A 26,477-nucleotide genomic window follows, 5' to 3' on the forward strand; every position below is an offset into this window, starting at 1 on the left:
GGTGATTGAATCATGCACAATCTGTTTGGCTCACAAAAAGCTCCTTCAGCTGGTCTCTTTAGTATCATTTACTTCACTGGCATCTTTGATTCCCATTGTCATCACACTCAAAATAAATCAGTTCAGATATGCTGGATTTGAGGTTATAATCTGTCCACAGTCTAAGCATCTTCTCTGAGCACATTTGATCAAACATGCATTCAGGATGCAGTCCGTCTTTTTTCCCCATTTTGCGTTGGTGATGATTGAATCACATGATGGTCGCCGGGGTCAGATACGCATCTCTGTGAAATGAAATCTCCCACACGAGTTGTTCTCATGACAAGTTTCCACTCATTGTTTCCACCACTGGGCGATCTTCTAATCCGACCCACCTCATCGGTTTGTCTCGGTGGTGTAAAACAGAAATCCGTTCAATACCGCAGCAGACAGTCCAGCGACAAGCAAAAACGATGCAGAACTTTTTTATTCTCAGTGGCTTCTGAGTGAATTTCCCCACGAGGACCAGTAAAGTATCTATTCATCTGTACAGTGTGAGGTGAACGGGACAATAATTACACAAATGACAAATTCCAAAATCAAAACGTTGATTCATTGTACATTTTTCATGATATTTGTTCACGCTTAATTAAAGATGCCAACATTTCACCAACATGTTGAGTTAAGTCCAGAACAGAGAGGTCAAAAGTATTCTAATTTTTGTGAAAGTATTCTACAGCGCATCCTGGTGAAAATACAGTAAAATGCCCAGAAACACACATGACCTTCAGTGGACTTTGTTTTTCTTCTTTAAATTTGTCAAATCTACAAGAAACGTGTATTTCATTTGGCAAATCTACTGAAATATCAGAAATCCTAGCCTCCACACCGACTCTCTTCAGGAGGATGTTTGTTAATAAATGCTTCTGAAAGGTTCAATGTGCATGTTTTCATAAATCCACATTAACAGTAGCTCTGATGCTTCACGAGGAAAAAGGTTGATAGCATATTGTTATGTACCTTACTAAAACCTTGCAATCCTCAGAGAATAAATTGAATAAAAAGTTGTGTTTCCTTTGTATTTCTTACGCTTCCTATTGGATCTTCAGGCTGGCTGACTTCGGCCTCAGGCTTTAACACCCCTGATCTAAAATACTCTCAAGATTTAACGAGCCACTGTGATGAAAACTAATTCCAGTTTTTATGTCGTGTCTATCTGTATTTATTGATCTCTTGCTCTGTGCCCACACAAATGCAAAAAGAGTATTTTTAAAATCAGATTTCCACCTTTTCACTTCCTGTAAAAGATGTCTCATGACCTATTGGTATTGTTCATCAATTCTGCACCCAATACTAAATGCCAGTGTGTTTTCTGCACCAGCTGCAGCTCAAACTGGAGGGATGTGTTCAGGACCATCACTGAGAAGAATGTAAATATACTGACGTCAAGCCTTAAAAAAGCCCTATATGTCTGTAGTTTCCTGACAGTATTGACAGAAAACTGTATTGAGGGCACTTGAAAACACAATATCTGAAAACAGAATTTTCTTTTTAAATCATATGAAATCTATTCCAAATTCCACAGATTATAAAAGTAGTAACGATCAACAAGGGATTAAGACATTTTCAGGAGCCTCTCGTGGCTCAGCTCAGATCACATGGGACAAAAATGTGAAGTGTCCTTGATTTGGGCCTCACATGCTGGCGTTACTGGTGGTCCTTCTTGAGCTCCGCCAGACGCATGAGGAGCTGGTCCCTCCTCTCCATCCTGGCCGACAGATGCGACTCGTCGCCGGGAATCAGCTCGTACATCTCCTGTGGAGCAGAGAAGTCAACATGGACTTTCCAATGGATGACAAGACGGCAGATTTCACTTCTAAAAATATATCATCCTTCTCACTGGATGAGGTGTTTCACAATAGCACAACTGCTGCTGATGCCTTGGCATTGGTTCTGTTTTGTTGTTATTTCAGAGTAATATGTTTAAGACATTATGGTCTCTTATGTCCCTCATCCACACAACAGTGCTGTCAGGTCAATGTGAGTTCAGCTACTTCCTTTTGTTTGTTTGTTTGTTCTTCTTCTTTGGTATTTTTTGTGGACTGAATCTCATACAGGCACATTTCAAACTCACTTGTCAAAATACAAAGTAGCCCCCATTTAGAGTCACGCCTATTTAATAACTGTTGTGCATGTTTTCCACAATCATCTGGTGACGTCGTAACTTCGTGTCAATTATGACTTAGTTTTAAAATGTACATCAGCTCTGTGAAGCAGCACGAGACACATTCACTTCTTAGGTTTTCTTATAATCAGCCTCAACATTTAATTGGTATGAGATCAAACTGAGCAGGTAAAAACGCGTGTGGGAATTTAGTTTCACACTTTACAAGGCGTCGCAAGTGAAAAAGTTCACGACATTGTTATACAAACAAATCTATGAGTCATAAGAGATTTTATTGAATCTACGAAAGAAAAGAAACCTTCAGAGTGAATCTGCAGTGTTTAAATATCAGTCAATGTATGAATGTGACCAGCGTCAGACACTTACAAAGGAATAAAAAAAATAATACATTTTTATCACTGAAAAGCAGTAAAGAAACAAAGATCAAACACTCACGGATGTTTTCCTTTTGTTCACCTTAAACTATTTATTGCCCCACAGAGTCCTCCAGTGACGACCTTCTGCAGCTCACATTTAACAGCCGCTGATAGCATGTGACTGAGTAACGCTCGTTTAGGAGCTTGGACACGGTCGAGAGGTGAGGGGGAACTCATGACTTTCAGTCATGCAGAAATAAAAACACTGTTTATAAAAATACTGCAAGTTATTAATAAACAAATGTCTGCACATTACGAGTTGCTTTAAATGAGTGTGAATGCTTGATGTGATGCTGCAGCTGGTTTTTCTTCTAGACTTACATTCATGACGCTCTTGGCTCCTTCGCCACGGAACTCCGGTACGGGTCCGAAGGAGTTGAGGAGCCTTGTGATGCCGTCACCGTATCGCCGCATGTAGTCTTCCAAACCTGGACAGAAGAAGCAGGTCAGATGGAGGAGGTGCGTGGATTTAACGGCTGATCACACAAATGAATTTGTCCTGTTTCAGGAAGACACAGCCACACAGATAAAGGCAGAAAATCAAAGTCTGTAACGGCTGCCAGCAACTGCTGATGCTCAACAGGAATATGTGGGAAATGGGTCATATAGAATAGAGGTGTGACACAAATAGCACTTGTGGTACTGAAATTAAGACCCATGTTTGTTAGCGCTGTATTAAAGTGAAGAGGCACATCTGTACTGCACGGAGCTTTAAAACTTAAATATAATGTCTAACAGTTCACAGGAGAACTGCATTAGTGAAGCTTGATATGAGTGCAGCTGCTGGAAAAAAAAAAGATCTTTAAATATGTACAAAGGAATGATTGTATTAATAGAATTAAAAGGCAAAAGCAGACCAATTATGGAAAGAAGAATTTAAAATGTGAATAAAGCTGCATTTTGATGGAACAGGAACTTAATGTCCCAGAAGTATTAAACCAATCAGACTGACGATGCTGGAAAAAGCAGAGGAAACGCTTTCATTCGGGGTTCGCAATAAGACGACTAAAGCCAAACCAATGGAAAGGCTGACCTCCTCATTTGACGTACTGGAGGTTCAACTCGCCATGTCTTTAACCGTTTTACTGAATTTACGTAACATCAGTGGAAGTGAGACGATACCTGGAGACACTGTGGATCCAACATCCCTGAAATGTTGGTCTTCACCATTTGATCAAAGCAAAATGAAGAAAAAGTGTTGACACACAGCTGCAGCATTTTTTTAAAAATCTAGCGGGTGAAACATATACGGCCTGTTTTCATTCATACGTCCAGCCCAGTTTTCTGAAACACTGAAGATCTGAGACTGAGCACAGGCTTTTATGGTAAATGGTAATAATTTCTGCAACGTATGATTGAACTAAACCAAGTCAAACTGGTAACTGAGTAAAATCATAAAATTCAAGGAGTAATAAAAAAGCAGATCGACAGTTAAAGCTATAGATGTTTATCCCTCTGGTGTCTCTAACCACCACCTCCAAATCTGGTTCTGCTAAATATATAAAACTGAACAGAGTTTATTTATAATTGAGTTTATTTATAATTTTATTTCATCTTGGTGTGACTGTCAGTGGGATTTATTGATTCTATTCAACAGTTTTGCTCATTAATGAATCTTTAATGATTCATTTGTAATGTATGCAGGACGTTTTTATGTTTTTGCCTGATGAATAATTTGAGAGCTAAATGGGTGGTGGTGGTGGTGGTGGTGGTTCAGTCTCCACAACTTCTACTACGTTACTACTAAGTCATCTAAATATCTATGCAAGAATCATACAAACTACTTAAGAAGTTCCCATATTAGCGACAATAATTGAACAAAGAGTATCATAAAGAGGGGTAGCATTATGGTGTGTTTACTCTGCTGCGATAAGAAACGGAGGAGGCGAGGACGAGATGTTTGAAGCAGAGTAAAGTCAGTGTGAGGTATTCAGAAAAAGATGTTCTCAACGGCTTCACACCAGCTCTTTAATTAAAGAAGGTTCTATTTAAAACTGTTCTGTCACACTGATTTGAGTCCAACGCTTCCTCAAATCACAAGATTTTCCCTTTTTCTACAAATGTGCCACAATAGTGCCTGAAAAGTGTTATTGAATACTTTGAATGTTGGCACGGACGTCCAAGAAACCTATATTGAGTCGACACACTTCACACTGCAGTGTGACAACTACCATCCACCTTCAATTCTACCAGAGAATCATTATTAGTGTGATTTTAAACCACTTGCTATTTCCTTCTTCTTAGTCTTGGATTTGTTGGGTTTCTCTCTGCTAAAAGCACCGAGAAATGACTGTGTTTGGTGCTATAGAAATAAAGTGGAATTGAATTGAATAGTCCGTATTACAGACTTTGTTTTTGTTAGTTTTTTTTATCGTTTGTCTTCCACACATCAAAATCAATAACATTCAGTGATATCAAACATGGTCATGCTGTAATGAAATTTAAGGAAATAGTCACATCAATATTTACTTCAGTGCCACCTTGAGTTGGATTGAAGTCAATTTATAGCTTTACAGTAAAAGATGGAAGGTGTTCCATGATGGGATTCTCGCAACAAGTCCAGCACAGGTCAAGTGAAGAAGAATCCAAACAGGGTGACAATGAGTGGAAAGCTACAAGTTTGAGTTTTATAACCTGCACTGGCCTTCAGCCTCTTTAAATGACCATTCATGTGGTGTTACACAAAACTTAGCAGATAAATGATTTGTTCTTTAAAGCAGAGTGTGACAACACATAGTCTGAAGTCAAACTCAGAGTAGAAACACACACCATGCTTCTGTTTGTTGGAGTGAAAGATCTGCTGTCTCTGATGCTGTGTGGTGAATGTTGGTGTATCAGAAAACAGTCAATAATGGATATGTTTACATCCATCTTCTATCCTGCTTTATCCAACTCAGGGACGTGGGGTGCTGTAGCTGACTAATGGTGAAGGTGAGACGCACTCTGGGAGGTACATCACAGGACAAACACACATCACATTCAATTTAGAGTCACAAATAAATATCAAACACGTGTTCTGAGGGTGGGACCCAGAAAGAACATCAAAACTACAGACGGAAAGGTCCCCAAATTCAGACTTCAGCTGGGGATACTTTAACAGTGAACTTTCAAAACGTTTTATAATTGTTACACATATAAAAAGAAATATCTCAAAGAAAAATAAAACATAAAGTGTCCTGGTAAATTTCCTTCTTTGTAGGTGGGGACAATAATTATCTGAATCCAAGTTTAAAAATTATTTTAAAGGTCCCCATATTATACAGTTTTTCAACAATTTCACATCGTTGTCAGAGGTCCAACAACACTGAATTTAAAGTGTATTTCTCCAAATCAGCCTTGGTTCCTGAATTTCAGCCAGTCTAAAAGTCCCTCTAGTGTCTCTACTGAGAACAGGCTGTTTCTGTGTCTGTACCTTTAAATGCTAATGAGCTGCGTCTCTTTTGCAGTAGCGTTTTCAAGGAGAAAAAATGGCCCGCTCAAAATTTTAGAGGGTCAAAGTGAGTATCCATTACCAGAGGGAGCGGTTGTTTCCCCACATGATGTCATGAAGGGAAAAACTCTGATTCGCCTATCTGAGCACACATTCTCTAAAAGGTAGAGCAAGCAAGTGAGGAAGATGACAGACTTTCTTGACTTCTGGGGCCTCTAACACTGACTATGGCGACACATGTTACTGTTAAAAAACCAATACAAAGTGAATTCTGAATATTATTGCAGCTGTTAACTGTAACTGTGTGTCATGCTTGATGGCTGGTTTCAATGTTATTGAGGTTATTCAACATTTCGATTTATGGTAGCCAATCCCAAGTGGACAATGTGAGTACAGAGGCTCCTTCGAGGGGTTTGGTACATTTTATTCTTTTAACGGATAGTGTTCTCTAGTACAGACATGTTTACAAAGCCAAGTTACGAAAGAGAGTCTCTGAGGCCTCTGGTATCTGATCGGAATGATTTAAGGACTTGGAGTAACAACAGGAGGTAGTCTTAGCAATCTTTTGAGAGCACGATCATACTACTACTTCCTGAGCAGAAAAAAAAAATGCGCAAAGAGGTTTGGTTCTCTAACTACAGGTAGAGTTGGCACCTGCTTTGAAAGCCGCGGTGTGGGCTCTGTGAGTTTTGGATTACTGGTGTGAGGGAGGGCATTCATCACTTCCCATCAAAAGGCTGCTTTGTTCAGCCACAGCGTACTTTTTTCTGTGCGTGCGTGTGCGTGTGCGTGTGTGTGTGTGTGTGTGTGTGTGTACACATCGGGTTACTCTCTGGGTTTCACACTCCCCTTTGATATTCTCCATCTCCGTGAGGTTTCAGTCTCCCCGGGACGCATGCAGGCATGCAGGACTTTGGTACAGTACATGGATGGTGTGCTGAGACACGAGAGCAGCGTTGCTGTTGTTTATCTCACAGATTTCACTGTTGAATGCAACCTGTTGGTTTTCAGAGCTCATCCCTTACAGTGTTTAGACAGTGCAGTTTCACACTCATAAGTCACTGAAGAATTATAATTGGTTACAGTTATGAGTGTTTTTTGGGGGTGGAAAAATCAGGACGTTACATTATGAGTTACTTCCAGTAGGTCTTAATTACATAGCTGTGTTCCTGTGAGATATTAGCCAAGTTGCCAGTGCTGTGTGAGTCAGTTTATGTCAGTAAATAGGAAGGAGATGCTCTTTAGTCTGGTTCAGGAAAGAAACTGATTTGTTGACAAGTGAAAAATTAAATCAACAGCAAAATGGCGGAGATCAACTATAAGCATGTCGACAGCAGAGGAGAAGGCTCGCAAAAAGAGGCTAATGTTTATCTAATGCTGCTAATGCATTGCAAGCATTGTGAATGTGATGTGATGATATCGTGATGAGATTTCACCAAGTTGCAAGGAAAAGGAGTGGCACGACAGTCATGTGTTTAGTTACTGTATAAGCCATGAACTTTTTGTCGTTGTGGTGCAGAGTGTACATGATGAAAATGTCTGTATTTTTGCAAAAATCAAACAATTACCACCAAAAAAGACCACAATCTCAACATAGAGCCAATTTTGACAAAACCTTCTGCTGCAACATACAGTGAAACGTTCAAAAAAACATCTCCTATAGCTGTTGCATTATGGATGTTTTCACAAACTCACCTCGACAGCATAGCACTATCGATATCTCAGGTGGGGTCTCAGCATTTTTTTTGTTTTTAAATCTAGGTTTTCTTTGAAACTTTTCCCATTTCCCTGGTGCTTTAGCCGGATTGGAGCCTCTTGCAAGCTGGTTTATGGCCCATGGGCTTTCTGTTTAACTGTCCTGCTCAACGCTTTTTCTCAAGGCAACCATTTTACTGAGCCAAGCATTTAGTCTTTTATTTGTGAACAAAATACTAACCTCCACCTACAAATAAACTGCACCGAGATGCATTTCAGTGGATTATCCTGGTCTGATGGAATCCAGAGGTTAACTGCTGGATGTGAACCTTGTCGGCGCCAAACAGGGACCGTTACCTTCAGGGGCATTGAGATGCATCGTTTCCATGGGTCCAATGAAGGCGTAGCGCATTCCCAGTCCCTCCGACATTACCAGGTCGATGTCCTTCACAGAGATCACGCCATCCTGACGGAATCGACAGGAGAAAAAAATGGCAGACAATCAGACTATTGTTTCACTCATCAGACAGGAAATGTATCGATGGACGTATCCAGCACAAGAATTGTGCCAAGTCAAACAGTCGGATCACATGATCCACCGTGCCAGCCTGAAGGCAAGCAGCTGAAATACAAATGTATCAGCTGAACTCCATCTTGTAGAGTCCAGGGACAAATGTATTGATTTATTCTTCTTGAAGAGATTACAGGAATATTCTAGCAATTGATTCTCTTTAATTTCTCATGGCCTTGAGTGTTTTGGACAATTCCCTTTGATCCATTCAGACGACGCCACCATATAAAGTTTCCCAAACTGGCCTGTTGTGAGTTCTCTGGATCTTGAGTGAAGAAAGAGAGTGCCCGAGGAGGATGGAGTAATGCACAGAAGGCGTGGTTTGGGTGTCTTTGGTTTTAGAGATACCTGTTGGCTGACCATGGAAGAAATCAAAGCCCGGGCACAGATACAGAAAGTAGGGTGAGCAAGAGGAGAGGGACAGGGTCGTCTTTGTTTGGGTCCTGCGTCCAACAACGAGCCTGTTATCTGAGCAAAGCAGGGAGGTGGGTGGGGTCTTTTCTCTGCTGTAATCACGGAGGGCAGCAAGCTGCTTTCTCAGCCGCTCTGCTTTCCAACGCTGGCCTCGACTCAAGGACCATAGTCTGTGTGTGTCTGGAGGGTCGGGGTTATGTAAGAGGGATCACAAGGCCACCATCTGACAACAGACCTTGATGCTCAATGCATGGGCATACCTGCTGCTCTGATCTTTTACAATGCTAAGGAGTATAACATAGGTACATGTAGTCTATCTAAGAAAAATATGGTAAAGAGTGAATAGACAATGTTACAGCAGCTACCATAGGGGAGAAGGGGAAGGAGTTTTCTTTTTTCGTTGAATTATAAATGAAAATGACTTTTGGAAAAGTCATCAGATGATTCAAAATGCTGCAGTTCTGAGACCAGATGATATTTACCATATCGACATGCAGAAGAGAATTTGAAATTCTAATAACATATGTTTTAACTTGCTACTATGACTATAGTACCCTGGCAGAGCATGTTGCTCTCAAAGTCTTACTGCTCTTCAATTATATATCACTTTTCAACTGTGTGAATAGCCCCAAAGCGCTTTAGATCATTAATCACATTCACACACCAAAGGAGGCTGCGGCCATGCAAGGCACTGTCACTCCAATCAGTGCATTTTGGGGCTCAGTGTCTTGCTTAAAGACACTTCGGCATGTGGAAAGGTGAAGATGGGAATCAAACCTGCAACCTTCTGATTGGGAGATGACGGATCTACCAACCGAGCCAAAAACATGGCAAAAGTGGAGGCAGAGCATTCAGTTATCATGGTTTTATCTTGTGGAACCAAATCCCAGCTTGAGTTCAGGAAGATAACACAGTCCCTATTGTCTGCATGTTTGAGGTTTTTCTCAGTTGCAACACACCTGAATGCAGTAAGGGGCTCGTTACTTGGCTTTTTTACAAGCTTGACGATGACATCAACATCAGATTTGAGGTGTGCTGCAGCTGGGAGATCGCTAAAACTTGCAGGACACCGGCTGTTGAGGCCTGGAATTTAGGAGCCCTGCTCTATGTTGTCTCCTAACCTCAAACCATGGCCCATTAAGGCAGACGGCCACAAATTCAAGAGATGGGAAAACTGAAGCTGAGTTCAATTAAAATTGAACGCTTCCACATATAGCTTTAAAAGAAAGTCACTTGCGCTGTTTTATCGTTTGAGTGACTTTAAACACCCCCCCAAGAAAGTGGAAAAATCTGACACTAAATTGTGTCCATTCTTGGTCCTGGAGGGCCGCTGTCGTTTTAGATGACATGTGCATTAGATTCAGATGCCCTGAATGTTGAAGGTTAAATGTCATGGCTCAGCGAAAAGGTGCATGAAGCAAGTCCAGGGAGGTCATGTAAAGCTTACACATCTGTAACCACAGCCATCTGAAGTAACTGTGGAAGATTTCAAGTAGATGATTAAGAAACTCATGTTTTTCCAGTTGTAATTTCCTCATCAAATTGTTGAGTAATTTTGGTTTATTGCAAAATCCAATTTTGTCAAAATCATAAAGATTTCAGTGTTTTCTTCTGCTGGTGTAAACAATTTGTTTTAGCATAGAGAAAGCGAGACCTTTGGTTTTCAGGAAACAGTCTGAATACGTATTTCAAAGCAAACTGAATCCCTTCAACCGGACTTGATCAGAAGTTTTTGCTGTTCACTGGACGAGGCTGGCTAGTCTGAATAAGAAATCGCTGATAAAGCAACTGAATCAGAGGTTGGGATCAGTTTGTGGCTCTGTTCTTTTCAAGCAAGACATCACGGAATTCTGCTCGTGTGCCCAGCACGTCATTTGTGGTAAGGGAAACAAAACCACCGGGCAGCTGTAATGTCAAATACCATTCATGATGTGTTGGTTCTATTGTTATTAACCCGAGTAAAGGATGCCAGTTAGTACAATGCCTCAGTGAGTTTTTCTATAGTAATCTATATATTACGCAATATATGCAAATACTAAGGAGGCTGTGGTCTACATTGGGCGTCACAAACTCAGGAAGTATTGGGCTTCAATATCGCAGCGCTGACAGAGCCACGCCTCGTATAGAACTCAGACATTTAATCACCATATACAAAATCCCCCCCCACATTGGCTCTGTGTTGTGTCATGTGATTGACAATCCTGTGCACATGTTTGTTGGGAACTCAAAAATCAGCTTCTTGATTTCCCAACAATCACATCAATGAGAAGGCATCACACTGATGTCGTGGTTAACACTCTTGCCTCCATAGTTCAACTCAAACACTGACTTTGATGGGCGAGTTTAACAGATAAAATAAATTAATGAAGAAGTGCAACAGCGGACAATGTAATAATTAATGAAATAGTGAAAAAATTATATATGTTTTTTTTACATAAAATGAAGTGGTATTTTAATGAATTAATGACACGTTTAATTATTTAATGGAGTACTTATACTTAATTTTGGCACATTTAGTCCTCCATACAATCACTTTACCAGCATGCCAAACAGTCAAAACCTAAAGGTGATATTTTTACAGTTACACACAACTAAATTGGTCAGCTGCAGCCAGTGGATGTGCTTGGTTAGAAACAGTGTTGTTTGGGGAGCAGCAGTTTGTTACTGAACTCGACAGTGGTCTTGTGTAGGATTTCAGACACTCAGCAGTTCTTGGGCAGTAAAACTCGACTAGTTCATCTAGTTCACCTGGTCTTGGCTCAGGGAGCAAAGGAGAGTCATAACTTATCTCTGCCTCTAATTGGTAGAGAAGAATAGTTAAAGTGTACCCCCGTTGGTATTTGGAGAATTTGTCATACTCAGATACTCACCTTAGCCATTCTGCATGACTTAATATGGAGCAAAGCCCACGGGTATAAATAGCAGGAATGACTTATTACAGGATTTACCAGCTCAACCACCTTGACTAGACGAATTGTGAATGAAGTTATCCTTGCAGTCAGACAGGTTTCTTTTTTTTTTTTAAAGGTAGCCTGTGCCCACAATTACTAATCAGATACTTGTTGATGTCATTCAATTCAACTACGTATACGTATCACATTGTGAGGGCAAATCAAGACAACATTATAAAATGTTTAATTTGTTGAACTAACATATCGAGATGTAGAACATATTAAAGCAGTGTTGCTTGAGATAATCATGATTACACATTTTGGTAATTTTGAAACAGCTAATAAATTGATTTACATCAAACCCACTTAGGATCACAACGTTCGGTGGGTTTCATCATGAGAGCTTTGAACTCGTAGAAACTAGTTTCCGAGTTGTAATTGCTGCTTCGATTTTGATTGATAATCTGGGTGATTTTGGATGATAATCTATCATTTGTAGGGAACAGCTATGTTCTCCTCTGGAGCTCCTTCCACAGCGAAGTTCGAAGCTTTCACAGCAATGTGACGTTTTTGCCAGCTCGGACCGAAGGGTGGCCTCAGGGTTAATTCTCCTCAACAGGAGTGTCACAAGGTAGTGATCCACACACAAATGTCGAGTAGATATGAGTCTGCGCTTCCGCAGTCGTGTGTGAAATCATAAATATCACATGGTGGATGCATGCATGCAGAGTTACAGTCAGCACAGTCGCACAAAAATAGCCTCAGCTGCATTTCCTTGAAGTACTTGTGCACAATTTAAGTCACTCATGAGAAATGTTTTCTTTTCTGAAGACTGTCAGCATGTTCCAGGGCATTGACTGAACTTACAAGGATCCTCACCTGAGTGCAGGCTCACTTAGCTGGCCAGCCAACTGGAGAGCAGCTATTGGAACAAAAAGTAAATGAAGTATTTTTCAAAGAGAAAGACTAAACTCTGAACACTTTTGTTGCAATAGAACCTGTTGCTCTGTCTGTATCTATAAGTGGTGAGCATAACACATCAGAAAACCATGTGTGTGGTTGTAATCACATTACAATTATTTGTGCTGGAACAAATATCGCTGTGAATTTAGTAATGACACTACATTTTTTCCTCCCTTTACCTAAAATCTTTAATCATCATGATAAGAAAAAGAGGCTCAAACCACAAACAGAGCCTTATTAAAGTTGTGCTGAAACTTGTTTCATAATTCAGTGTACGGGAGGTAAAATGCTGAAATAGGGATGTTGAGCTGTTAACCCAGCTCAGTACATCCAAACCTCTGTGTGAATACAGTTTAAAACTATCAGCAAGATCAATAATGGAAAGAAACTAAATAAAAAAAAACAACAACTACTGTGCCATGAAACTGCAAATCCGTGGCATTTCTGCATCTGATGGAACAACTTCACTGCTATAAAGTAGAAAACATTGACCGTCATGCCTTCGTCCCGTAACTAATCCAATCATGTGTGAAGTCACATGACTACGAGAGTAACTTCACTAAACAGCCTTCGTAAAGTTCAACAACATGAGGCAAAATCTGAAGTTGCTTGAATGTTTATTTTAACCAATTTTATTATTGTACCAAGTTAGGTTATATTTCATGTCCATTCACCAACCTCAATGAAAATAGTTCAGGTTGTCAGAGAATATTCCTTCCATATACAGTACGGTATTTTTGCATTAAAGTATAATGTATCCGTCTGTTTTTTCATGGTTATTATGTATCACACTAAACTTTTTTAGGACTACAGAACTTCGACATTGAAAATAAAAAGGCGTGGCAGCAAACATTTAAACAACCACCAGTCTTATTTCAGTCTATGTTTTCATTTAATCCACTGGTGTGCAACTCTTCTGTAATGGGTCATGGTTAACTTTAGGTGCTTTTGTTGTTTGACTAAATGATCTGCTGTAAGATACTATTTAGAGTCAGGGACATGTATACAATGGGATCATTCACTTGCGGAAAAAGCAGTTCTTTGTTAAACACTTCCACAAAAGAGAGAACAACTGAGACAGAAGGAGAGCGAATGAGAGAATTCAAGTCAGGAGCTTTTGTTGCTGGTTTTTCTGTTAGTCGTTAAATGAATTACAAAAACACTTGAATTGCTTTTTATGTAATTTCTGACTGTCAAAAAAACCAGTACAGTCACACAGGAACCAGTTAACCATGTCTGGCATACAATGAGTATAGAAGATGTACAGACAATTGAATGCCTGGAGGATTTAGACGTTCGCAGTGAGAAGCCATATATTTCAATGTGCTTTAAGTCTGACTCTGACTTACTCAGAATCTGGAGATTCTGTGGGACCATATTAGAAGTCAAGGCTAAAAGTGAAAAGCTGGCGAGCCTTTATTTGAGTTCAGATCAGGTAACACTGCGCACGTCTCAAGTTAACATCATCACGCTCATCTTGTGTATCATCATTCTAACCATTTCGTCCCTGAGCGAGCACATAATGGCCCCTGTCAGCAGAAGCTGAAGCTCATTTACTCTCATTGAGATCCTTTTTGGAAGGAGACCACAGGGATTATAGCAGAGGTGAGCTGACAAGGGGCTTCCTCTTTTCTGTCTCTATTACAAAACCATCAGCAGCCACCTTCAACTCGGCCACTATCCTGAGACTTTGGTGCTTTTGTCCAGACATATAAACAAATAATCACACATTTGAATTGCATATCAAATGTCATGAAGAACTGGGATCTGATTGCAGCAGAGCTGCAGCAATGCACAAATCTTTTTTGTTGTGGGTAGAACAGAAAATGCGCTCTATATAAATCAGGGTTTGGCAACCCGCGGCTCTTTCGTCCCTCCGCTGCAGCTCCTTGAGCCTCGGTCCCACTGCAGTACGTCGCGGAGCGGTACGGTAAGGCAAAGCACACCCAGACCAACTGTGTTGCTCAGTCCCACTGCAGAGAGTGCGGTAAAATGTAGGCGGTGTAGTGAACGACGTGAGGATAACATCATTACGCAACAATAGTGGCGCAAAGAGTGCAGTAGTTGCGGTCACAGGTCACGGCAGCTGCAGTTGCACGGACGTCCGAAGTGGTCAACTCCCCGCAGCCGCAGCTCAGCGGCCATACGAAACCGTGAGCTTCCTTTATTTGTGACACAGTGGAAAACTTTCTCAATCCGAACTGCAGCGTCCATCTCCCGCTGGATCTCCTCTCCTGTTACTGAGAGGAGCGTCTGAACCTCGTCAGAAGACTGCGGTGCGGTGGAGCGCCAACGTTTCAATAAACCCTGTCAACAAAACAACCAGTGTGTGCAAAGCGGCACATGTGAACAACAACAGGAGTGTTTAGGACAGATGAGATATTTTTATATTGCGGGCTTCATGAGAGTGACGATCGTCACTACCAATCAGCAGACGTGTGGAGGAACGATGCTTCATGCTCACTGCGACAGAAACTGGCAATTATTACTTAAAGGAGTCATATTACACAAATTTTTAACACTTTCACATGGTTCTTACTGGTCGAAAAACATTGTATTCTGTATTGCTATATTCTGTATTTTTCGGCCCAAATCCAGCTTGTCCTTGATTTTCAGCCAGTTAAAAATTCAATCATTCGAGCTGCATTTAGAATCTGCTGGGTTTCGGGGAGCTGGAGTGCCTCCACCCAAATGCCCACCTTGGGAAGAGGAGGAAGAACTTCCTCTCCTGAGGTCTGTACTACGACGCTGGATTTTCTCTTATCGAGATAACTCCAAGGATTAACCCTGAGTTTTCTCAACTACGACACTTGCCCCCTTCTCACCAGGATAAATCACCCCGGTAACTTACGCTGAATGTCTAAGCTGCTCTAGAGCATGTTATGTTCTCGATAAGAGGTCAGAGCTCCGCCTCCTGACTAATCAGATCTCTTGGAAAATGACCCGCCCATTCTTAAATGATGGTGATTTGTGCACAGGTTCAGAGCTGAGCTGCAGCAGAGAGGAGATGAGAAATTAATTTAGAGATCTTTTTGACATAATTAGATAAATCCTGGTCACTGAGGCTTTGAAGGATTTTTTTATTCTTGACTTGTTCCAAGTTTGTTTATCTCCACGAGGGTTGATCTGGAATAATGAAGTTCATGATCACACCTGACCGAACTGCAGAAACATGAATTTATGGAACGCAGAACTACTCCTGTCGTCACGGTGATGAATTAATATTCCAACACAAAACACAAGAAAAACTCAGATTCAAACCAACTAGATGTAGAATGTAAACTAAAAGAAGAGCAGTGAGGAAGTTCAGCCCGACATGTTTCTGCTGCAATAAAGTGAAACTGAGAGGTCGCAGTGCACCAACAAAGTCAGTATCAAAACATTTGGCCTGAAATGCTCAGTATTTTCAAATTAATATAGAATAATCTCAGTAAGTCAGCATTAACAAGTCAGGAATGTTCTGGCTTTGGCTGCAGCAGCAGTGTTGCTTTTCGCCTGGTAGATGTGTTCTATTTCTTCATTTTCTCAGAGATTAACTGCTCCTTCAGTAATCTCTAAACTGCGCTGCAGTTTCTCCATGTGTGTGATTGGTCAGACGCTCAAAACACCGCCCCTTTCATGTGAACGCGCACACGTAGGTCTGGGTTGAATTAGTGAGTTAATAACCTGCTTGGTAGTAATGGTGATCAGGATCGCGCACATCTGGATCAGTCAACCAGGAAACAGAGAGAGATCCTGGATATGTTGATCAGGGTTCGTAGTACAGGCCTCTGGCCTCAGCTGTTGCAAACTAACCAGCCTGGTGCTTGGAAAAGTAATTTAAAAGCGTATAAATCAGAATATTTTACTTACAGTTCCCACATTTGCAGTAGAGTCACAGATAGTTGGTACAGATCCGCTTTATTAGAAGTTTTGCAGCGAATCCAGCATTGTTCTGGCCGATGTTATGAAAACCCTGGTAGCTGTGCTGGGAGTGACATACAAAACTTTGGGAAGTCTTGTTGGTAGATTCCAATTGAAAATAAAATTAATCCACTGGATCATCACAGGCTCAACGGTGCATCTGGCATGTTCTGCTCATGTCTTCACCATGTTTGTTTACCTGCAGCGGTCGCGAGCGGCCTGGTTGTGGGCGGGTCAAAGGGTCTATCTGGACTGGGATTGGCTAAAAAACCCTGGTGACGCTACACAGGGTTTTTACTTCCAACTCGCTCAATGGAGCACACACTTTAGAAAAAATAAAACAAGCCAGAGAACGAGAGGACAGACTTTCTTCACTTCTGGAGTGTCATTCCCAGGTATGGGGACACATATTACTGCTGGAAAACCATTAGAAAGAGAATTTTGCATGATAGCTCCCCTTTAACACTAAATAATCTGGAATTACACGACTGAATGACATTGAAAGCCACACCACTCACAGTCATGGTTCTAAAAACCCAGATCTCCCTCATATATGTGCTGATTTAATAATATTATAGCGACGACAGCTCCCAATGTGTTCTGTTCAGTGGGAAACGAGTCCAAATGGCTCTTTGAGTGTTGAAGGTTGCCGACCCCTGATATAAATGAAAAATACGAAGCATTCAGGCCAAATGTTTTGGCACTGACTTTGTTGCTGTACTTGACTTAAAGACAGAGCGTAAAATTAGCAATTTTTTCATACAAAGGCTTTACTCCGATTTTTTTAAGCCGAGTCTTTTTCAGCTTTACTGCAACAACTTCTCCAAAGGGTGTTTTGGTAAAATCCCCAAGCTGAGTTATTTAGGAGTGCAGAGAAAAGCAAACAGTTGTAGAGAGAGAGTTGCAAGTTGTTGGGAATTTTGTGAAAAATGACAATATACATCTCAAAAGCAAACATCTGTTTCTGAAGCAACCAGAACATATTATTCTGAGAGGCAGCAGTGGTTGAAGGGTGTGAATAGGATGTGCACTATGATATTTGAGGTGTGTGTGAAATGAGACTAGAGTAGGAAGAAAAAGCATTGCACTTATTCACAGTTTTATAAAGTCAAACTGGTTATCCAGCAAAAGACCTCACCCAAATGCCGAGAAGTCATGCTGACACTGACCTGGACCAGCCGCCATGATTCTGCGATAATGGCTGCCTGGACTCTGTTGACTGCAAAGCCATCAATCTCCTTTTTTAAAAGCACAGGTGCTTGTCCAACCTGAAAAAGATGGAAATCCCTTAAACCCATGAAAATACTGCAGGAGTAGAATACGAACCTCAGTAAACTTAGGAAGGCATTTGTATTTTAGGGAGAAACAAGTTCATATCAATATGTAAAGTAATTCTGGATGCTGAGACTCTTTGACATATCCAGCAAAAATCTGACATTACAGCCAATCAATCAAAACGTCGAAAACATACAGTACCACTCTAATCCTGAGCTCATTCACACATAACTGACGTTGTGTTCCGTCATGATGATGCATGTATTCATCACCATTATGAAGTCTGTGATTTTAACGCTTTACCTTGGTCATCAAAGCATGGGTGGCGTTCATAACGGCCATGGCTGTCTCTGGGTGAGGCACCAGCTCCACCAGTTTGACATAGTAAGGTGGGTTTACCTACGAAGCAAAGCAAATAAACAACTTCAGGGGCCACATGCAGCACAATTTGATCTGAATTGGGCCGGACCAGTAAATAATTACATTATAAGATATAAACAGCTAGAATTTTAAATCTTTGTTTTGCTGAAATAAAGTATTACATGATTAAAAAGTTTTCCCGTGGGCTCACCACCTGCAGGAAAGGTTCTTAATCGGTGCAATGTGATCTGGGTGACAGTGCTCAGACTGACACCCCCGCGCCCCGGAAACGGATAAGCGGGAGAAAATGGATGGATGGATTAAAAAGTTCACAATTAATGAACTATCATTTTAAAACACACGAAAAACCTGAAAATTTGAATAAAATAACTGCAATTTCAACAATATTCTGCCTCAGTTCACCTTGTGCTTTACAACTTACAGATCCCAGTGGATTTTAATTACACTATCTACATCTTCAGAAGCATAAAACATTCAGACACATGGAGCAGGAACACAAAATATAAAAGGCGAGTTCATATTATAATCAGAAAAACACAAGTGTGCCCCTGGTGGTTAAATAGATGTATTGCAAGTCATGTCATAATTTCTCACAGCTGGAGAATTTCCTCTTGTGGCTCGATTGGACTCTTGTTTGACACTGAAAATATTTTGAAATTCTGTTAATAAATAGCACCATAAACTAAAATAATACACAATGCTTGGAGAAGTAAAAGTGCTGTTCTGTCACAAAACATAAAACACGCTCATGTGCATTATTACAGGAACCCTGAGAGAAAGCAAAATGAAAAGTCAATCAAAGCCTGTATAGGAACACGTTCCCGCCTTCAGCATTCTTTAGGGACAGACTAACAGAAGAAGCAGCAGCAGACGTTTTGCAACGGTAAGTTTGCCTGACTTGAGGTTTGGATCCACCTGCGCTGCCTACAAATGGCTGCAGTACTAACCGGATGGGAGACAAGGCAGCGACTCTTGTTCTGCACTTTGGAGAAGACGCTGCTTGGTACCAGGGCGGAGGTGGAGCTGCTCAGGACGACATCCTGCCCCACTAGACGCTCTACATCCTGAAAGATGCTCTGCTTGACCTCAAGCCGCTCGAACACACACTCCTGAAACACACACACACACACACACACACACACACACACACACACACACACACACACACACACACACACACACACACACACACACACACACACACACACACACACACACACACACACACACACACACACACACACACACACACACACACACACACACACACACACACAGTGAGAAACCACTCTGCTTTTACAGTACGTTTCTTAGTACAACAGGGAATTAAGATTAGACAGAAGTATAGGTGTCTTCTCATGTAAACACTAAACCGATCTAAAGCCGTATTAAAATCATTATCTTTGTTTTGGTATCAAGAACTAAATGTATAGATTGTCATTGTAAACAATGTTACTTGGTAAGTGAGTCAGTCTACCGTTTCGCCATTTGCTTTTGAGATGAAAGAGGAAATATGTTTATGATCTCAGTGAAACGCTTCTTTGAGTCTCTTCTTTTTAGAGCCTTGAAGTTGAATCACAGAGATTTTCATCACTGGAACGGCTTCAAAGCACGCACTCGGGAAAATGCGTTAAAGGCCAATTGCCGCCGACACCTTTCAAACTGGATTCAACCAGTTTTTACAATAGGCTGGTGATTGTTGTAAAGGAGTGCCTGTCAAAACCAGCAGTGGTGTGCTGATAGGCTCTTAAAAGAGTTCATCACCTCATGTGCAGAACTGCAATAACTTGCTGGACCAGGAGCATACCTCCATGCTTATGCAACCATGAGATGCTCAGCTCATTAACAATGCAGTTAGAAGCTTGTTTTTTTAAATATAACAAAATATAACAGCCACAATTTAAATTGAACATGCCAATAATATTCCCTGTGTTTCAAAACAGGATTTGGGGTTTATTGGTTTATTTTCTCATTTTTATTGATGTTATTATTCTTTTGTTTTAGAACAGAAGCTCTAGATTTATCTGTAACTGCAGCAGTAGCAGAATCACAGGAGAACGGTGTGAAAAGGTATTGGAAGAAGGTAGGAATGTGTGGAATGACCCAGTTTGGGAAGGTTCACTATCTAACACGTCAACGTCTTGTTTCATTACACCAAGTATGGGAACTGACAACAAGCCAGCCCATACGGCAACTCACTGCTCCCTAAAGAGGTTATTGATCAGTCATCGGTTTGAGGATGAAACCTGCTTCAGATGACTTTGTTTGATCAGGAATAATGTAGCTGGCTGTACCATCAGCACAAGGTATGTTTGTATTACGTATTTCCCCTTTTATCTCTACAACGGTCACAGTAAACATAGCTCAGGGTATTGATTTTTCCGTCCCTGCCCCCCTTCCTGTGATGTGATCACCTCTGCTGTGATGAACAGTCCCATTGTGCACGTCTCACTTTCTCAGCTTAAAACATTAACTTCATTTCAAGCAACAGTGACTTAAGTAGATAAACACGGTGCCCATTGTATTGTAAGCATGACAGACGCCAGACGAGTGACTGTGATGTTAAAATGTCATGTAGCTCGTTCACCAGCAGACCTGCACTTGTTATAACAATCTTTATCGCTAACAGCTTGTCAAAGGGGGAAACGAGAGAAAACAAAAGATGAAACTCAATCAAACTGGAAGAAGAACAGCTCCCTGCTGTGCTCCAGACAAGAACCACTGAAACAGTGTGAAGAATAACAAAACCTCCCTTTAACATAAATTAAAGCATTTAATAATACATTTACCTGAACTACAATTATTCCTAGGAGATGGAAATGTGCATATGAATTTCACAGTTGATAATACAATCTGATCTGTTTGTGTGACATTATGAAGCCAATAACATTTTTCTTAATATGTAATCATATTAAAAAAAAACAACCAAGGAACCTGTTGTCACACACAATTTTATGAAATCCCCAACATACAGAATAATTAGCAACCACCCTTAACCTATTTACAACAACAAAATAACTGGAAATATTAAGTGTTCAACTCAACTGCTTGAAAACCACAGGAAATATATTGACTTATAAGAGGGATAAAAATATCCAAATGGGCAGAGACCAGAGTGCCTGTTCGTACACAGTTTTACCTGAATGAAGAACGCGCCCTCCAGCGCCTGAGCCAGGTCGTCATAACTGCTGAGCAGAGCAATCTGCTGCGAGGCCGTCAGCGCTCCTCGAAGCATGTGAGCTTCCTCCAGCTCCTTGAGCTGCTTCCTGAGGAAGACACCGTCAGCACTCACTCTCGCAATAACATGGCTTTTAGCATTTCAGAGCGGCGGGGAGGTTTTAGAACGGTTTCTTTCTGGGTAGACGAGGAACGTAAGTATCGTTGGGTCAGTTCTAAAGTCATGAATTGAATTGAAATGAACTCGCTATCAGTTTCTCAAGCTCTAGAAAACAAACTGAGTCACATTTTTGATATCAGAAATGTCTTTCTGACTGGGAAATATTCTTTTACGGTTATTTGGAAAAACAGAACCAGTTTGCTCGATCGGTGCATCGTCTCTGGTCTGTGAACTGTTAGTATCTAAACCGTCTTATTCGCTGTAAGGTCAGATTCCCAGACTGTTTCTCATCGAATATCACTGTGAAAATGTTGCTCTTCAATCAAGTCATGAACAAAACCTAAACTGTTTGATTTCATTTAGAAATTCAGTCAGACTATAACTTGTGGAAAGTTGACAGCGTGTAATTATTTAAACTGTGAATCAGTCACACTATCAGGAGGTCAGTTCAGCCCATTTGAAAAACCTCAAGAATAAAACATTTATCTGCACCTGGGACTTTGTTAAAACATCCACAATGCAGCAGCTGCAGGAGCAGCTTTTTCAACATTTCACTGTAAGTTGCACCAGAAGGTTTCATTAAAAATGTCTTCATGTTGGTTGTACAAATTCACATCCTGCCATAATTGTTTGGTTTCATGAAAAGAGACATTTTCATCACGAATTTGAAATTCAAACATTATTGTGGAACTTTTGTCCCACTCCAGCCCACTCAAGATTAAATTAGGCTGTATGTGGTGTCTGTTAGAAACCCCTGGTTTAGAATAGAATAGAATAGAATAGAATAGAATAGAATAGAAACGCTTTATTAATCCCAGAGGGAAATTGTTAAAAGGCATTTTGATTACAACATCACTATTTCCAGTCAGGGTTGGGCTTTGGAGCCGTTCAGTCTGGAGTTTAAATGTTCTCCGTGGGTTTTCAGCAGGTACTCTGTTTTCCTACTGTAGTATAAATACATGAATTTAATGGTAATAGTCGCCTCTGTAGGTTTGAATGTGAGTGTGTATGACCATGTGTCCCTCTGTGTGCCCTGTGATGGAGCGGTGGCCTGCATCAGCTCCAGCCACATGGGACCCTGAACTGGATTTAGCAGCAAAGAATATTAATGGGAAATTCTAACAACAAATGCAAGTCTTATCTACAATAATCATATTTCTTACTTTAAAGTGAGGACTTCCATTAACACATGTTGGGAAATGAAACCAAAAGAGTTCACCGGGCAGAATGAAAGTTATTTTCTGTCGTATATTTTGTGGCACGCACTATGTTTTTATGATTTCAGTTTCTTTGTTCCGTTTAAGAGGGATAAGTTCACTAATCTAATTTGAGCAGCTCACGCATGCCTAATCACATGTAGGTCAATCATTAAAGGCTACGATCACACTTCCAAAGGCTCAGATTATGCTGATAGACACGCCGGACCAAAGTTACCTGAATGGAGAACGTATGTGAAGGTGTTTTGGTGACATCCTGTAGAGACTGTAAAGTGCAGTTTGATTTAGGTGAAATAGATGACGCTCTGCTAAAACGTTGGAAGGTTTGTAGATAACTACACTTGCTGAGTAGTTCCCGGTAAGACAAAACAAATTAGTTAAACTTCGAGTTTAACCATTGTGGAGAACTTTAGGAGGTGTCAGTGTAAACCTGCAGATTTCATGGGTGCATCATTTTCTTGCTGCACTTTATAGTTCCATTACTTTGAAGTTACGTGGGGAAATGAACGTTTCCATTGTGTTTTAATTCTTATGAAGTTAAATGAGTCAAGAGACATTCTCGTGCTTGTCAAAAACAATCCAGTGACTGACGTAGTTTGAAATCACAATGCGGGGAAGGGCAGGTGTGGTGGAGTAGCTGGAATAAGGAGCGTCACATGGTTGTAGAGTTACGGTGTAAAGATGTGCATCCCTCTGTTCTCTGGGTTTCACTTGATATATATATATATATATATATAATGTTTTTTTCATAAGGTTAAGTTTATTTTTGTAAAACTCACAACATGAGCTGTGAATTAGTACATTCTTACACCATGCAATAACATTTACAAGTTACGTAAAATTATTATTTGACATTGTTTAACACATATAACTGAATTAGAATAAATTCCTCTGTTACATTGCAACAGCTTATTCAATAGTAAAGGAAGTAATTGTCACATCCAACCCACCTGAATACACACTTCCATTGTGAATCATATCACAACTAATCAGTCCACCTCTGACAGTATTGTTTCATGTAGGGAGAGTTTCGCTGGTTCAGCAAGAAATCACATTCCAAAGCAAGGAGACATGGAAGAATCAATACAATGTCACCATCTACTGTTCATCCGAGTCCCTGAAGTCTCAACAAGGAGGCAGAAGTCTGTTTTTACAGGATGCATAAAGCAAGGCAAAGCAAGGCACAAGTATTTATAAGGCACCATTCAAACAAAAGGGAATTCACAGTGCTTTACAAAGAAATATAAGAAATACATTAAAGTAAGAAGTTGAAAATCTTAATCTTAAATGGTTAGGGGTATGAAATACTTTTGAACCTCTCATATTCTCTCTGACATGCAAGTGAAATCAATAACATCCTGACATACGTGATTGACTTCATACTTTCAGGGGTGGAAGAGTAGTTTTATTTACATTATATTCACTGAGCTGGTATAATTTCAAACTACACAAATGATGTAAAAAGCAACTAACAAGCAACTTCCTACAAAACAAACAGTACAAAATGACAGTTTTCACTAAGTATAGGGAGGAGGACGGGCTGTGACACTGGTTTATTAATAATTTATTATTTATTTATATGCGTCTTCTTGTTTATTTGGATATGTATATTTTTTGTAAATATGAACATAAACGACGACTGGGGTGTAGAATGACTAATTATTGAGGTGGAGAAGGGGTAGGAGGGAGTAAATCAGATTAGGCTTTGTCCTACTCCTTTTCGGATATGTTGGGACATGATTTATTTATTTATTTATTCCTTGGCTTTGCTTAGCTCTGTTATGTTTATTTGTTTTGTGTGTTTTGTGCCGAAATGTCCGAAATGAACTTTTCAATTGACAAAAATGTTTCCGGTCAAGTTTTCCACAATGATTGTGACCAAAAGTCCTTAGTCATTTTCACAGTAATGTTTAACTAGTAATAACTCGGCAGTGTTATTACATGAACTCGTGTTCACTCATGCCTTCATATATCACAGTGAAGCTGCTGATCACGCAGCGTCCATGTGTCTTCTCTGTGAGCACTGAGACAGAGAAGGACAAGCGGAACAAGTCACGGTCAGGATGGGACAGCCAACTATGACCTCTACTAAAACCACCATTGTGAAGGTTTATTTCTAAATTTGGATGTTGTAGGTTAACTGTTTTTTTAATTACTAGTGAAAGTTGGCCTGTTACTTCTATTGAAGGTTTTCCACATGAACTCACAACCAACCATGACAGGAACTAGAAGATATATAAGAATAACCAGGGCTGTTTATAGGAAATTCCTCATGTGTGACTAAGCAGATGATTTTGGGGTTATCTCTGCCCCTGCTTTGTCAGTTCGACTGCCCCCCTGTAGACCCCCGTTGCTACACTCCTGTACAGAACAACCCTTGAACAAGGAATCTATGAGTCAGGACTGCAAAGTTTGGCGTCGATACATGCTTTAAACACTTACATCACATTTTGCAGCTATTACTTTTTCTTTCCACAGGTTAAAAATATGCACGTGAAGTAAACTGGTGACCGTAAATTGCCTGAAGGTGTGACTGAAAATATTAGTTGGGAAACTTAAATCTTTACATGTGAGGAGTCTATAATTTAACTATGTAATTTTTGTAAACACATACTTCTAAGTCTAATACAAAGCAATAAAACTTTGCCCAAATCGAATGCTACGTTATTTACATGGTGTTGGACATGTTTCTTTCATACCAACAAAATCAGGTAAATCGAAAATGGGATTACGAGTCCATACGTCATGGAAGATAGCACTGATTTAAATGATCATACATGAAGCACTGCAGACCTGATCTCTGTGATGGCCTTGGCAGACTGTCCTGGTTGGTTGTCATAGACGTTCACACTGTAGCCTCCACTGGCAAACACCATTGCCCAGGACCGGCCTATCAGCCCACTGCAACACACACACAATTTACACAACAATGGATAAGAGTCAGCAAAAACCATGTTATATTGTAGGTTTGCATTGCGTGATTGTCAGCGATCCCTAAATAATTCAGCTCCTTGTCATACAATCTGCCTGCTCACAGCTCAAATCTGCTGATGAGGTTCCTTTTCCTGTAAACAACTATGTTTTCCTCTTGAGTTACACAACTCAACACGTACGATTATACAATCGTGCAGAAGAAACTCCGTGAGTAAACACAGACAGCCAGGATGAAATTAGGAATATATGCATGACCCTTAGTGAAAATGTTTAATATTTACTTTCCAGGTTTATTAGAGGTCACTTCAATACACATCAACATGTAGCTGAAGAAAACATTAGAATAAAAAGAATACAGGTTTCATGGATTAACATTGTGGTATGTCTAAAAACGAGTCAGAGTAATGCATTATCTGAAAGGTGTAAAGATAACTTGAAGGAGGACCCCGGAGATACTTTGACCGAGATGCAAGGCATAGTGTGCGTGCATGCAGCTTGGCCCTTTTAAATGCTGACCATGCAACTAAACCACACATCTACTGAACTAAAACTCAAACACTTAAATGATAAAGTACAAGCAGCCATCACTGTATCATTGCACAAACACAACTTTGTCAGGAAGAACATATAAAGAGCACATGGCTGAAAATGTCAGCACCTTAACTTCGTCTCTTTGTCTTACCTGCCGACCACAGTGATAATCTTCATGTCAGATTTGCTCATGTTGAGACGCTGTGAGTTGGTTTGACTAGAAAGTAGCCGCACGCCGCTTCTGCTACAAATGATGCCCCGCCCCCTCTGGAGTCACGCTGAGCGGGTAGTATGGGAGCCCAGACGGGCCAAAATACAATAGAAAAAGTTAGAGGTCGCAGATGTTCTCTGCCAA

At 40.5% G+C, this 26,477-nt stretch overlaps 1 protein-coding gene across 1 annotated transcript; it reads right to left on the reverse strand.

Annotated features, from left to right (window-relative positions):
- Window positions 1-448: 448 nt before the first annotated feature.
- Window positions 449-26,385, reverse strand: cryl1 (crystallin, lambda 1). The gene is made up of 9 exons (XM_080478133.1): window positions 26,274-26,385; window positions 25,451-25,558; window positions 21,243-21,369; window positions 19,051-19,212; window positions 18,026-18,121; window positions 17,617-17,715; window positions 8,063-8,171; window positions 2,902-3,008; window positions 449-1,794 (listed from the first exon to the last, which is right to left on the reverse strand). The coding sequence occupies exons 1-9, from the start codon at window positions 26,312-26,314 to the stop codon at window positions 1,687-1,689; spliced, it is 957 nt and encodes a 318-aa protein (XP_080334259.1). The 5' UTR covers window positions 26,315-26,385; the 3' UTR covers window positions 449-1,686.
- Window positions 26,386-26,477: the final 92 nt, after the last annotated feature.

The sequence above is a fragment of the Lipophrys pholis genome, assembly GCF_963383615.2.
Source record: "Lipophrys pholis genome assembly, chromosome: 13".
Classification (NCBI taxonomy): Eukaryota; Metazoa; Chordata; class Actinopteri; order Blenniiformes; family Blenniidae; genus Lipophrys; species Lipophrys pholis.

Coding starts and splice junctions, on each gene's coding strand:
- cryl1 (XM_080478133.1), bottom strand. CDS start 26,314: ATGAGCAAATCTGACATGAAGATTATCACTGTGGTCGGCAG. Junction 21,370..25,450: donor AAGGCCATCACAGAGATCAG/GTCTGCAGTGCT, acceptor TGTCTTCCTCAG/GAAGCAGCTCAAGGAGCTGG. Junction 3,009..8,062: donor GCATCTCAATGCCCCTGAAG/GTAACGGTCCCT, acceptor TCTTCTGTCCAG/GTTTGGAAGACTACATGCGG.